Below are 12,343 nucleotides of genomic sequence, written 5' to 3'. Positions count from 1 at the left end.
ATTTAGTGACCTCTAGGAGTAACCCCTAGCATGTGCTTCCATAATATGGAAGCATGGCACTCTTATTAGAGGTGGACACAGCCTCAGCCTGCTAAGACACAGATGTCCCCCATGAACCTGAGGTATGGCTTATCGCAGACCCCTGGCCTGTGGTTCTGCTGTCAGCAACATCCATTACTCAGGGTCAACTGTGGTCTGAAAACGGTAAATGGAAAGTTCTAGAAGTGATTCATTTAAAGTGGGGTTCATGATACATGCCTTCAGATGCCATCTGCCTTGGGTATGAACTGTGCCTTTGCCCAGTAAACCCATACAGCACACACACAGCCAACTCATTCATCACTCAGCAGGAGCCTCAGACTGTCATGATACTGCCCTGCTGTGGTCAAGCCATTCTTATCTCACATAGTAATGATGATCTAAGAGCACGAAAGCAGCAAGGCTGGCAATCTGAGTGTGCCAGGGAGAGGCCTTGACAGGCTTCCTTTAAGGGAAAAGTTCCCAACTCCATGTGGAAACAGAAAACAAACCTCCCACCACAATAGGAATGAATTCCCTACCCATGAAATGGTGTGAAAAAGGAAAGACGTGTGCACTAGCTTTACTGTCTGCCATTTTCCAATATTCGGGAGTTAAGGCCATGGTGTGCTCACTGAGGGTGGGCATAGACCATAGGATTTGGTGCAGCTCATGGATGCAGGCATTAACAGCATCTTGGGGGGTGTCCTCTGGGGCCAAGGCCAATCCACTGTAGTGTGGAATTAATCAAAGCTCTCTCAGCTCCAAGCCATCAGCTATACAACTTAGCTTCTTATTTTCTCAACTATTTTTGCTGAAGACACTACATCCTTCAGACACAGGGCTTGGAGGAATTGAGCTGTAACTGATCTGGAAGCTTTTTCCCTGAGAATTGGCTCTCATAGTATTGGAAGGTGCTATGCAAGCTGCCAAGGGAGAAAATCAAACAACATTCCTACCCAGTTGTAAAGCCCATGAACCACAACAGTGACCAGAATAGCAAGATATCCCCAGGGTGCAATAGTGGCCCTCATATCTAAGGGGGAGACAACAACCATCTAATAGGACTTAAGGGCAGCTCAGCAGGAGGGAATTCTTGCCTGGTACAAAATCCAACCATCTGCCTGTGGCTGCTGGAGAGGTCACAGGCCCTAGAGGAGAGCCTGCTACTCCTGTTTTCTTAAATGAATATAATTTCTAACTGTGTTCTAAATATTGATCCTTATACCCACAGGTAGCTGTAGCTTTTACCCATCATCAAAGAAACTTGTTTTTGCAACAGATAGAGGGTACTACAGAGATTCACAAATGTCAGAATGCAGAGAATAAGTGCCTAGCCCCAGTTTGTACATCTATAATGTAACTCCTACAAGCAAGGCTCAGGAAAAAGTGCAGAAGAGGGGGTAGAAAGATTGTAAGAGCCAGAGGCCATGACACCTCCTGTGTGATAGTGTCTTGTACATATAATAGGAAGTATACGCACATGAACTATCAACAACATGGTCACCCAAACAAGACCTGCACAATGATAAACCAGCTAATGTGCCAACATGGACAGGAAACATTAAAATTTCATGAGGCCCTATGCCTAGATGAAAAGCTACAGGCAACTAGTGGCTGTTAATAAGTCTCTTGATTCCAACTGATCAGTCCTAAACACATGTATATATAGCCTCACCAGAGTGGGGGCACTAGTTGGGAAGGACACAGGAAGAATTGAAGGGTGGGGAGGGAGGGGTGGAAATGATGTAAATATAGTACTCATGTATGAAATTCCCCCCAAATTAAATAATTGTCCTGACTAGTTCCATGTCAGCTTGATACAAGCTAGAATCATCAGAAAGGAGGCAACCTCAATTGAGAACACGCCTCCATAAGATCCAAATGTATGGCATTTTCTTAATTGGGGATTGATGCGGGAGGGCCCAGCCCATGGTGGGTGGTGACATCTCTGAGCTGGTGGTCCTGGGTTCTATAAAAAAGCAGGCCGAGCAAGCCACGAGGAGCAAGAGGAGCAAACCAGTGAGCAGTACCTCTCCATGACCTCTGCATCAGCTCCTGCCTCTAGAATTCTGCCCTGTTTTAGTTCCTGCCCTGACTTCCTTCAGTGATGAACAGTGCTGTAGAAACATACGTTGAATAAATCCTTTCCTTCCTGAGTTTATTTGGTCATGGTGGTTCATCACAGCAATAGTAACCCCGATTAAGACAGTAATACAATAATAAAAGCATCATCGAGTATTTGGGCTTGTAGGTCTCTTAAGAATTTCAGCTATGTGAGACCATGATTGTGCAGTGTTTGGGGTTCCTCTGGTTACTCTGTAGGTGCTCAGAGTATGAAGAACTACTAGCCCCTTACCCTGTAGACCTTGTGGCATCACTTGTCTTGAGGTGGCCTGGTGTGATGGTTGGTTTGAATTGCCAATCTTTGACAGAGTCTAGAATTATCAAAGGAGAGAATCTCAGTGAAGGATTATCTACATTAGGTTAGCCTGTGGACATGTCTGTGGAGATTATCTTAACTGAGTGGGGAAGACCTACCTTGAACTTGGACCAGAAGGGTAGGAGTCAGGAATGGGCACTGTAGGGCTGGCCAGTCCCATTCCCATCTGAGGGGCTGAGACAGGAGTTCCTGCCAGATTTTGCTTTCTGCGAGAAAAGGAACCATGGCCACCAGATCTTCCTATTTTTCAGGAGATGCCAGAAATCTGAATTTCAAGTTGAAGTAAATCAGTCCCTAGCCAAGCAGAGCATTTGAGGGACAGCATGAGCTGCCATGTGATAGCCAAGGCAAAGCTATCTCTTCTAGAGTTCATTCCCATGCTAAGCAAAACCCAGCCTCAGATTGGAGATAGCCTGCAGGCTGTGCTGGGCTGCCAGTGTTACCACATGTCCATCACATGGGGCTCAGGCCACGGTGAGCTGCTGAGTAGGATCCATGGCCCCAGGGCCATCCTGTCTCCCTCCTGTGATGGCGCCCATCAGAACTTTCTTTGTTCCCAGGTACAACTGTGCCCTGAACTCAGGGTCAGGAAAGGGTAAGAGGCAGAAGGCACGTACTTAGTTCTCCTCTCAAACTTGTCACCTCACAAGTCAGAGTGGACAACAGTGCATGAAGTCCCAGGAAGACATTAATTAAAGGGAACAAGTGACAGTTACTATCAGTGGCTCACTGGAGGAAGAGAGGGGACCTCACATTGTGGTCCCCAGGAATCCTGCAGTTCAGCTGGCTGTGGCTGCTCTGAGCAGTTGCCTAATTACACCCCTCTTGTGAAGAGTCAAAATTAATTAATTTGAAGAGACTGAGATAAAACTCAAATTCTATGTCTAATAGTGATATTAAATCAAAAGGAGATGTAAGTTAGAGAAACAAAATGCTGTTTTACTTAAATGTTAATTTGGTGACTAAAATAAGTAATTAGCTTAAGTAAGTTAGCGGGGAGGCCAGGCAGAGGGAGGAGGACAAGGAGAAGCTCGGCACAAACGCCTCCTTCCCAACCGGCTCTCCCTTCCAAGAACTTCCAGGCATCCGTACAGTCCTTCATAGTCATCTTACGAGGGCAGCGATGTCTCATCTCTTTGGAATATGTGCTTCAAATTTTATGAATCAGATTAAAATTACTGAATAAACGCCCTGAGACAGCAGCTGTGTAAATCGCATTAGGGAACAACACAGGACTCTGCCAGCCAGCAAGATGAACCGACTGCACAGTTAATATTTAATTCCTGGCCTTTCGGATGCAATGACGATGCCCTCCATTACTTGCGGATGCATAAGCGCCCTGCTTGTATTCTTCATGTATTTTATAGAGCATCATGAATTGTTTTCATAGTACCCCAGTGCCTCTGGAGCTGGTGTTTGAAGGGCTACATCCTAATTCACCATTTCTACCCACTCATCTCATCTTCTGAGTTCCAGGTATTTTTGTTAATGTAAGCCATCGTACCTTTCGGATTGTTTACTAGTGGAAAATTCCCCAGAGTGACTCAAAACATACAAAAGTTTTTATTGCTTTTGAAATGTCTTCCCAGGCTTCCTCCCAAATGTCTGGCACAATTTAAATGACACACAAGTGTTGCTCTCACCACTGGTATTGTCAGTAAAAGGGGCACAGAATGAGTATGTGTGTCGCAGAAGTCGGACAACAGATGCTGTGACCCCACAGACCTGGCCACATCCCCTGTGGTGGAGCCTTGCTACCCTCCAATCTGCTGCCAGAAGCCAACAGGAAACACCTGCTATGACCCTGTAGTCACTAAGAGCCTCCCCCCACTCCATGTTATCTATTGGAATGGAAGGTTCTCTCTCCCTCTCCTGGAGGACCCTGTCCTGAGAACTCCACAGTACTGTATACACTGTTAATTCTCCTCCAATAAAGAGTTTCCCTGGAGGACAATGCTTCTCAGTGCCCCACTCTTGAACCTTGTACCTCTCATTCCCATTCCTAAAATCTGAAAATACACCAATCCAGCCATCTCCCCCAAAGCAGCCCTGCAGAATCATCAGGTGGTGTATCAGGGTAAAGCTAGGGTTCTGATTATGGACAATCTCAGCTTCCTTACCAAGGGGAGTTAAAATACCAACACAAGCCAACAACAGTCCAGCTGTAGAGAGCTAAGTATCAAGTACAGGCCGCAGGCCTCTCCTCCTGAGAAGTCTTGTTCTGTTCTGTTCCAGGAGTACTTTCAAGCTGATGCTAAATGTCATTAGGAATTTAGGGCCCCCAAAACCTATTTAATTATGTCAGTAAAATGCAGTAAGGCTCCTTTAAGCACACTTCCATGAGAAAATGAAGGGACCAGAGCAGGGAAAACAGCCTGCTGCATAGCAGAGGAGAGACTCACTAGACTTTCTAGGTATCGGATGATCACCAGACCTATGCCACAACTATACAGTGGCAGGTGGTTTCCTCACGCCGGCCCACTTTTTAGGGCAAAAGGTGTGTGATATACCAAAGACCTCCTTTGTTGACAAAGAGTCTTTTTAAGAACAATGAAAATAAGATAACACTTAAGTTATTTTTAAAGCAAGAGTAAAATAGAATGTTCCAGAATTCCTGAGACATCAAATGTAACTCATGTGAAAGTTACTTTGGGTTTGGGTTTTTGTTTGTTTTGTGATGGGGTTTCTTTATGTAGCTTTTGAGCCTGTCCTGGAACTCACTCTGTAGACCAGGCTGGTCTCGAACTCACAGATATCTGCCTGCCTCTACCTCCCATATGCTGGGATTAAAGGCATGCGCCACCACCACCAGGCTGGGTTTGGTTTTTAAATTTGTTTTCCAGCTGTTAGTGTCACTAACAGCATTAGTGATAGGGAGGACTTGGCCTCCCTCTGTACAGCAGCAGTCCATGTCCGATTAGGAAGAAGATTCTGCTTGTCTACTACTGCTGTCTGGACACCCAGATTCTGCCATCTACTGCTGCTGCCTGGACCCTTGGATGGCCCAATACAACACAGTGTTCTTACCATGCTCCTGTGGCCTTGGCTGTCTTCTGGGTCTTCCTGTTTAGATAACTTCATTCCTTCTTCCTGTACCCTGAGCGCTGCCTAAGCTCTCCAGGCTAGACCAGCATCTGGAATCCACATATGGCTTATGTTTTCCAGGATGCTATATGTAATCTCTCAGTTACCATCACAACTCCTGAGAGTCAGGACTGGGGCAGACATTACAAATAGTAGGGGTCCTGTAGTCCCCGAGTACAGTTAAGTGGGAAGGCAGATCCAAAGCTCAAGGTCATGACCCTGGTGTTGAATGGGTCCTCCGCACCTTTTATTCATACAGATGTTTCTAGAGAGTTGCTCACCTCTGTTCTGTCAACCTTGATACTCAGTCATAAAACACAACTTATGGCTGTAGCAGACCTTTTAGCTGAGTGCTTGAAGGAGGTTAAATTGAAAGTAATGAACTAGGGCTGGAAAGATGGCTCAGCAGTTAAGAGTACTCTGCTCTTCTGGAGGACCTGGGTTCAGTTCCCAGCACTAGCACAGCAGCTCACAACTTTCTGTAAGTCAAGTCCTAGGGGATCCAATGCTTTCTTCCAGGGCCTCCTCAGGTACCAGGCATGCATGTGGTGCACAGACATACATCCAGACACCCATACCCATAAGATAAATACATAGAAATGTAAAAGTAGTTTGATTGATGGAGAAAATGTAAAAGCAGGAGAGCATCAGGCCGTGGTCTGGGTATAGCTCCTGGTTACCTTTATTCAGGCCTACCATGAAAAAGATCAAGTGTTACAGGAAGACAGAAAAACATGCAGTCTGGTGATGAAAAACAACTTGAATAAGTTCAAAGCTGCAACCAAAGACAGGCTGGAAAAGAGGCTGTATTTGTTCAAGAAAAAGTTCTTGCTCTGCATTGGGACAGCAGGAAGGGCTGAGGGCATGGCCACCTACCAAAGGCTCTAACTTGTACAAATACAAATTCATTTGAAAGGAAGGAGCCTAAATTGGGAATGCTGCTGCAGGGTGTCTTAGCTTGGGTCTTCATTGCTGTGAAGAAGACACCATGACCGCGGCAACTCTTATAAAGAAAAAAATGTAATTGGGGTTGGCTTACAGTTTTAGAGGTTTAGTCCATTATCATCATGCCAGAAGCATGGTAATGTGCAGGCAGATATGGTGCTGGAGAAGGAGCTGAGAGGTCTACATCCAGATCAACAGGCAGCAGAAAGGAAGACTGAGACACACTGGCCAGACTTGAGCTTCTGAGACTTCAAAGCCCACCCCCAGTGGCCCACTTCCTCCAACAAGGCCACACCTACTCCAACAAGGCCATGCCTACTAATAGTACCACTCCCTATGACAAAACACTCAAACACCCGAGTCTATGGGGGCCATACCTATTCAAACCACCACACAGGGGCTCCTGGTTCCAGAAAGCAGCTGTCTTGGCAAGCGTTTCCCTGGGGTTAGTGCACAGAGGCTGCTGCAGCTGTTGTTCGTGGTGGACAAGCTCCATCCCAAGTCCACAGCAGAACTTGACAGTACTATCCGCATGTACTTGTTTGGAAGGCAGGAAAGATGTGAACTGAAGGTATCAAGGGATCTTGTACCAAATTCCAGAGAGCTACTGGCAGGCCATGCAGGCTGGAGCACCTGCACGTGCTTGTGCATGCAGCTTTGAAGAGGAAGCCTAAGATGCACTGGAGCTCTCGGGATGCTGGAGATGCTAGGGCAATAGGTCGACTGCTGAGAGAAGCTGTAGGTGTCATGAAGGTGACCCTAGAGAGAGGTGCTAGAGCAGCAGAGCTGGACGGGAGGAGCTACCTGTGTCCAATAGAACCTGGATAGTTTCATCACAAGCCCCAGATGCTAGATAGGGAGCTGCAAGATTTGATGTTTCCCTTGCCTGGCTTTGGTTTTGCTTTGGTCTGACCATTCCTGGGTATTCTCCCATTCCTCCTTCCTCTCTTCTGGAATGGTAATGCAGTCTGGGGGAGGCCAGCTCCCGAGAGCTGCTCCAGGGTTGTAAATAGAAGACTTCAGGGTGTCTTTAGGAAACTTTTTTATCTGAGGGTATTTAGAAATAATTTTCTGTCTGTCTGAAAGGAAATACACATACTTTCTGATGCTAACTTTCTCTTTTACTTCATCTTAAAAATCTCTTTCTCTGAAAATCTGTCTTCACATAGATACATTCCACATTGTTACATTCTCCACACAGCCACATATCTCTTTTGCACAGTTACATATCTTTTCTATAGAGTTTCATTTTCCTTGATACCACAGGGCCTGCTGTGAGATCCTTCACAGGGCCTGCTGTGAGATCCTCCACAGAGCCTGCTGTGAGATCCTCCTCCTCCACAGGGCCTGCTGTGAGATCCTCCACAGGGTCTGCTGTGAGATCTTCCTCCACAGGGCCTGTGTGAGATCCTCCTCCACAGGGCCTGCTGTGAGATCCTCCACAGGGCCTGCTGTGAGATCCTCCTCCACAGGGCCTGCTGTGAGATCCTCCTTCACGGGCCCTGCTGTGAGATCCTCCTTCACAGGGCCTGCTGTGAGATCCTCCTCCACAGGGTCTGCTGTGAGATCCTCCACAGGGTCTGCTGTGAGATCCTCCTCCACAGGGCCTGTGTGAGATCCTCCTCCACAGGGCCTGCTGTGAGATCCTACTCCACAGAGCCTGCTGTGAGATCCTCCTCTACAGGGCCTGCTGTGAGATCCTCCACAGGGCCTGCTGTGAGATCCTCCTCCTCTACAGGGCCTGCTGTGAGATCCTCCTCCACAGGGCCTGCTGTGAGATCCTCCACAGGGCCTGCTGTGAGATCCTTCACAGGGCCCTGCTGTGAGATCCTCCTCCACAGGGCCTGCTGTGAGATCCTCCACAGGGTCTGGTGTGAGATCCTCCTCCTCCACAGGGCCTGCTGTGAGATCCTCCACAGGGCCTGCTGTGAGATCCTCCACAGGGCCTGCTGTGAGATCCTCCTCCTCAGGGTCTGCTGTGAGATCCTCCTCCTCAGGGTCTGCTGTGAGATCCTCCTCCTCCACAGGGCCTGCTGTGAGATCCTCCTCCACAGGGCCTGCTGTGAGATCCTCCTCCACAGGGCCTCCTGTGAGATCCTCCACAGGGCCTGCTGTGAGATCCTCCTCCACAGGGCCTGCTGTTGCCATACCTTCCCCTTCATGACCACCTTTGCCCTCCTCAAGCCATCAACCCACATAAACCTCCCTTAAGTTGTTTCTTGTCAGGGTTTTGGTCACAGCAACGAGAAGAGTAACAATGTTCCCTGTCCCTTGGTTTCCCCCTGCTCTACCTTAGGAAGACACGGCCTACAGGTACCACAGCAGCCCCCGTGTTCTAGGCTGACAGGAGAAATTACTTTTAACTTGGAAACAGAGAAACAGGAGCCCATACACTTGCAGCAGCTAAGCAACTGGGAAGAAATTAAACCCAGATTCTGCATCTGAATGACAGTGCAGGCCGCTAGGTGACATTTATCCTGTGCTCCTTTTTAAAAACTCTGTTTCTGGCAGCATTTAAATGTGGCTTTGAGTGAAAAATTATCCATTGATCAGATTGCATGTATTCAGTGTCCAATAAATGTTTGTAAATTAGTGCATTTGTGACATTTCAGGGCAATAAAGACTGTGGTAAATGGAATAAGCCAGTTACTGTGTGAGGTGAACATTTTTCTGTCCTTAGAGTGGAGTCTGAAATTGTCTCACTATTTGCCTAAGACAACCTCAGTTAAACATGGCCTCTTAAAAACTACTGATTTTAAAGACTTATTTGCTTTTATTTTATGTGTATACGTGTTTTGCCTGCATGTATGTTTGCACACCACATATGTGCCTCGTGCCTGAGGAGACCAAAAGAGGGTATTGGATCCACTGGGATTGGAGTTATAGTCAGCTATGAACCACCATGGGGTGCTAGGAATCTGGGTCCTCCGGAAGAACAGGCACTGCCCCTAACCATTGAGCCATCTCTCCCGCACCTAAGGGGCTGTGCTCTGTGTCTTCTGCATGCACAGCTGTACATATACTCTCTGCTTAGACTAAACCACACCCTAAGCTGGAAATGTCTGTCCCTTCAGCAGTAGTCAGAGTGTTTTCTCTTCCTGACAAACATTTAAAAACATTCCTGTAACTTTAGTCTTCGAAGTAGGCTGAGTCAGATGAAATCTTCATAATTCTACCCCAAATGAACTTTTAGTGCAATAGGGTAGGCGCATTCTTCTCTCCTAGTCCTCTATGGAGAATATAATTTGATTGGACCCCAAGATGATTCTGGGAGTGACACCCTCATGGGCTAGGGCCAGGTTATATAAAGAGCAGGATGCATCTGTGTTAAAGACACAGTAACCTATAACAGAAAAAATGCAACAGAAAAATGCAACAGGCAGTTGAATGTCCCTGGAGCAAAGGGTAGAGGTGGCTTCCACTGGGTCCAGGATGGGTGCTCAGTGAAGAAGTCACTCTTTCTTTCCCTAGGCAAAGCTCCTGGACCTGGCCATCACTGCCTTGGGGCCTTCTCTGGGGGCAGACTGGCCTCTTCTATAGCTCTTCTTGTCCATATTCCATTAGCCTGGCTTCTTCCTCAGGTCTGAGCCTCACCCCAGCTGGTTTATCATCACTCTGACCTGGACATTTGGCCATTTTTCAGTTCTCACTATTCACATGTTCACCTTTGCTTCCTCCTTTTACTGTCCCAAAGGAAGCAGGCAAGAAAATGATCAGCCTTCAGATTCACAGGGCACTTCTCCTAACACCAAGTACCAGTGCACTGTAAACAGAGAAAGGAAATCAATTCCCCTCTGATGATTTCTGGTAGTGAACCAGTCAGCTTTACTAATATTTTCATACACAAATCCAAAACAAGGCTTCCTGTCTGAAAAAGCAGTACCTTCAGATTGGCTTAGTACTTATTTTAAACCACAAAAAACCCTTACTGTATCCAGTGCTCTCTATCATGACACAGCCATGGTACCTAAGTCAATATTCCCTAAGCAGGGATTTTTTTTTTTCTTAAATAAAATTGAGCAAGTTCTCTTGAAGTATTACTCTGTGGGTTTTATTGGGACTGTTCCATAAATGCATGAAAGCTTTCGGACTTTATCTTTCAATTATATTTGATATGCAACACTTGCTTCCAACACCTGTGGAAGGATTTTCAGGACACCCCCCCCCCCGAAAGAAAGCAGGCTTTCAACTTATTAAATTAGTGCTTTCAATTTCTCATTATCTTTACTTGCTCAGCCAGAGGTATTACAAGTTAATGCTTCTCCTCGGCTCAACCGAAAGTTGAAGCCTAAAGTCATTTTCTGCTTTATTGACTTGAAGGAGGGGAAAAAATTACTCTGAAATTATCCTGGTCATTAGAGAGAGTACTTACAATTTTTTTGCCTTCTATTAACACTGTAGAATTATTTGTTTCAACATTCCGCAGTATGACGCTCCCTTTCCGTTCTCTGTAGATGAATTCTTTATCTACAAGAGGGGAAATAGAAAAGAAACGTGAGCCACCCAGAAACCCGCCTCAGAGCTTGATGGATGTGTGTGAAATGAATGGTGTAGTTCATCTCAGAGAGGGGCCCTTTAAGTGCAGCGCCTACTTGCAACTCCAGAAGTGTGGCCTCCAGGGATGCTTGTTTGTGGACAAGCTCCACACAGACGGCAAAGCACTTGTGTGCAGACTGAATGTAGGTAGCACTGTCTTGGGCAAGACATACAGAGTATCGGATACACCAAGCAGATGGAATTTGCCACTACAGAGGAGTAGGCAGCTGGTAGTGAAGGTACTGATGGTCTCCTGGATCTGAAATTACCTGGGGCCACACACTGAAAGCCATCTTCCCTCTTGTCCATAAGCTCCTGGTATGACTCTAGCAGGGTTCCTCAGTTTCCTGCCATGGATATCTTTTGAATCTATCATCAGTTGTGGTGACTATGGTCTTTTCAAAATTCCAATTGTTCCCTTAGAAAATGGAGAATTAGGGGCTGGGGAGATGCTCAGTGAGTAAAATGCTTGCTTTGAAAGCATAAGGTCCCGAGTCTGAGCCCCAGTAACCACTTAAAAGAGTCGGGAATGATGGTGTATGTGTCTAATCTCAGCACCTGGGTGGCAAAGATGGCGGATCCCCGGGGCTCACTGGGTTGCCAGCCTGTCTGGTGAGCTCCAGGCTAATGAGAGACCCTGTCTCAAATAACAGGGTGGACAACGTGCTCAGTCTCTTCTTTCCAGACCTATGTACATATATGCCTGCATGCATGCGTATACACACACACACACACACACACACACACAACCCCCATAATAACAAACCACACACTACATAGTGTGCAAGTGTATGCAAATCTTCACCTGCAGGCAATGCAAGTGCAGTTTCTGAAGCGGGGGACTATGGATAGAAAGGCAGGGCACAGCCTGTGGGGGGGAGGGGGGGAGTGAAGATGGGAGGCCTGACTTGGTTGGCTGGTAAAGGCATTTTACACCAAAGAGCTGGCTGAAAAGCACCATGCGGACTGGACCAATCTGAAAGGGAAGTAGAAGTCAAGTGTGCACAGGTATGGGGAGAAGGGAGGTGTCCCCAAGGCCTGCTCAGTTCCAATGCAACCCGCTGTGTGCCTTATGTAAATCAGACTGCAGAGTTTGGTGCTGAGGGTCCAGACTGACGTGTGGGTGGCACTGTTTTCCTTTGTTGTGCTGACAATACTTCCTGCTACACATCGCACAATTCCTATTTTTCCCCTGTGGAGCAAACCATGGTATTTTTACCCACTGGCATCAACACAGTGGGGTTAGTCTTACTCCACAAATTCTAAGTTTCCGCTTAGGAAAGCACTCAGGAAGCTGCTGCTTATTGGTTTTATATG

General features: G+C 46.8%; 1 protein-coding gene across 4 annotated transcripts in view; it reads right to left on the bottom strand.

The window, feature by feature from the left end:
* Dpp6 (dipeptidyl peptidase like 6) overlaps positions 1-12,343 on the bottom strand; it is a 790,869-nt gene that overhangs the window by 246,945 nt on the left and 531,581 nt on the right. For all 4 annotated transcript variants that reach the window (XM_042273279.2, XM_042273275.2, XM_042273278.2 and 1 more), the window contains exon 4: positions 10,863-10,957. In XM_042273279.2, coding sequence (XP_042129213.1) covers positions 10,863-10,957 — 95 coding nt within the window. The remainder of the gene's footprint in view (positions 1-10,862; positions 10,958-12,343) is intronic.

This window comes from Peromyscus maniculatus, chromosome 3, assembly GCF_049852395.1.
Source record: "Peromyscus maniculatus bairdii isolate BWxNUB_F1_BW_parent chromosome 3, HU_Pman_BW_mat_3.1, whole genome shotgun sequence".
Taxonomy (NCBI): domain Eukaryota; kingdom Metazoa; phylum Chordata; class Mammalia; order Rodentia; family Cricetidae; genus Peromyscus; species Peromyscus maniculatus.
Note: the sequence above shows the minus strand (reverse complement) of the source record. Positions and strands in the feature narration are given on the sequence as shown.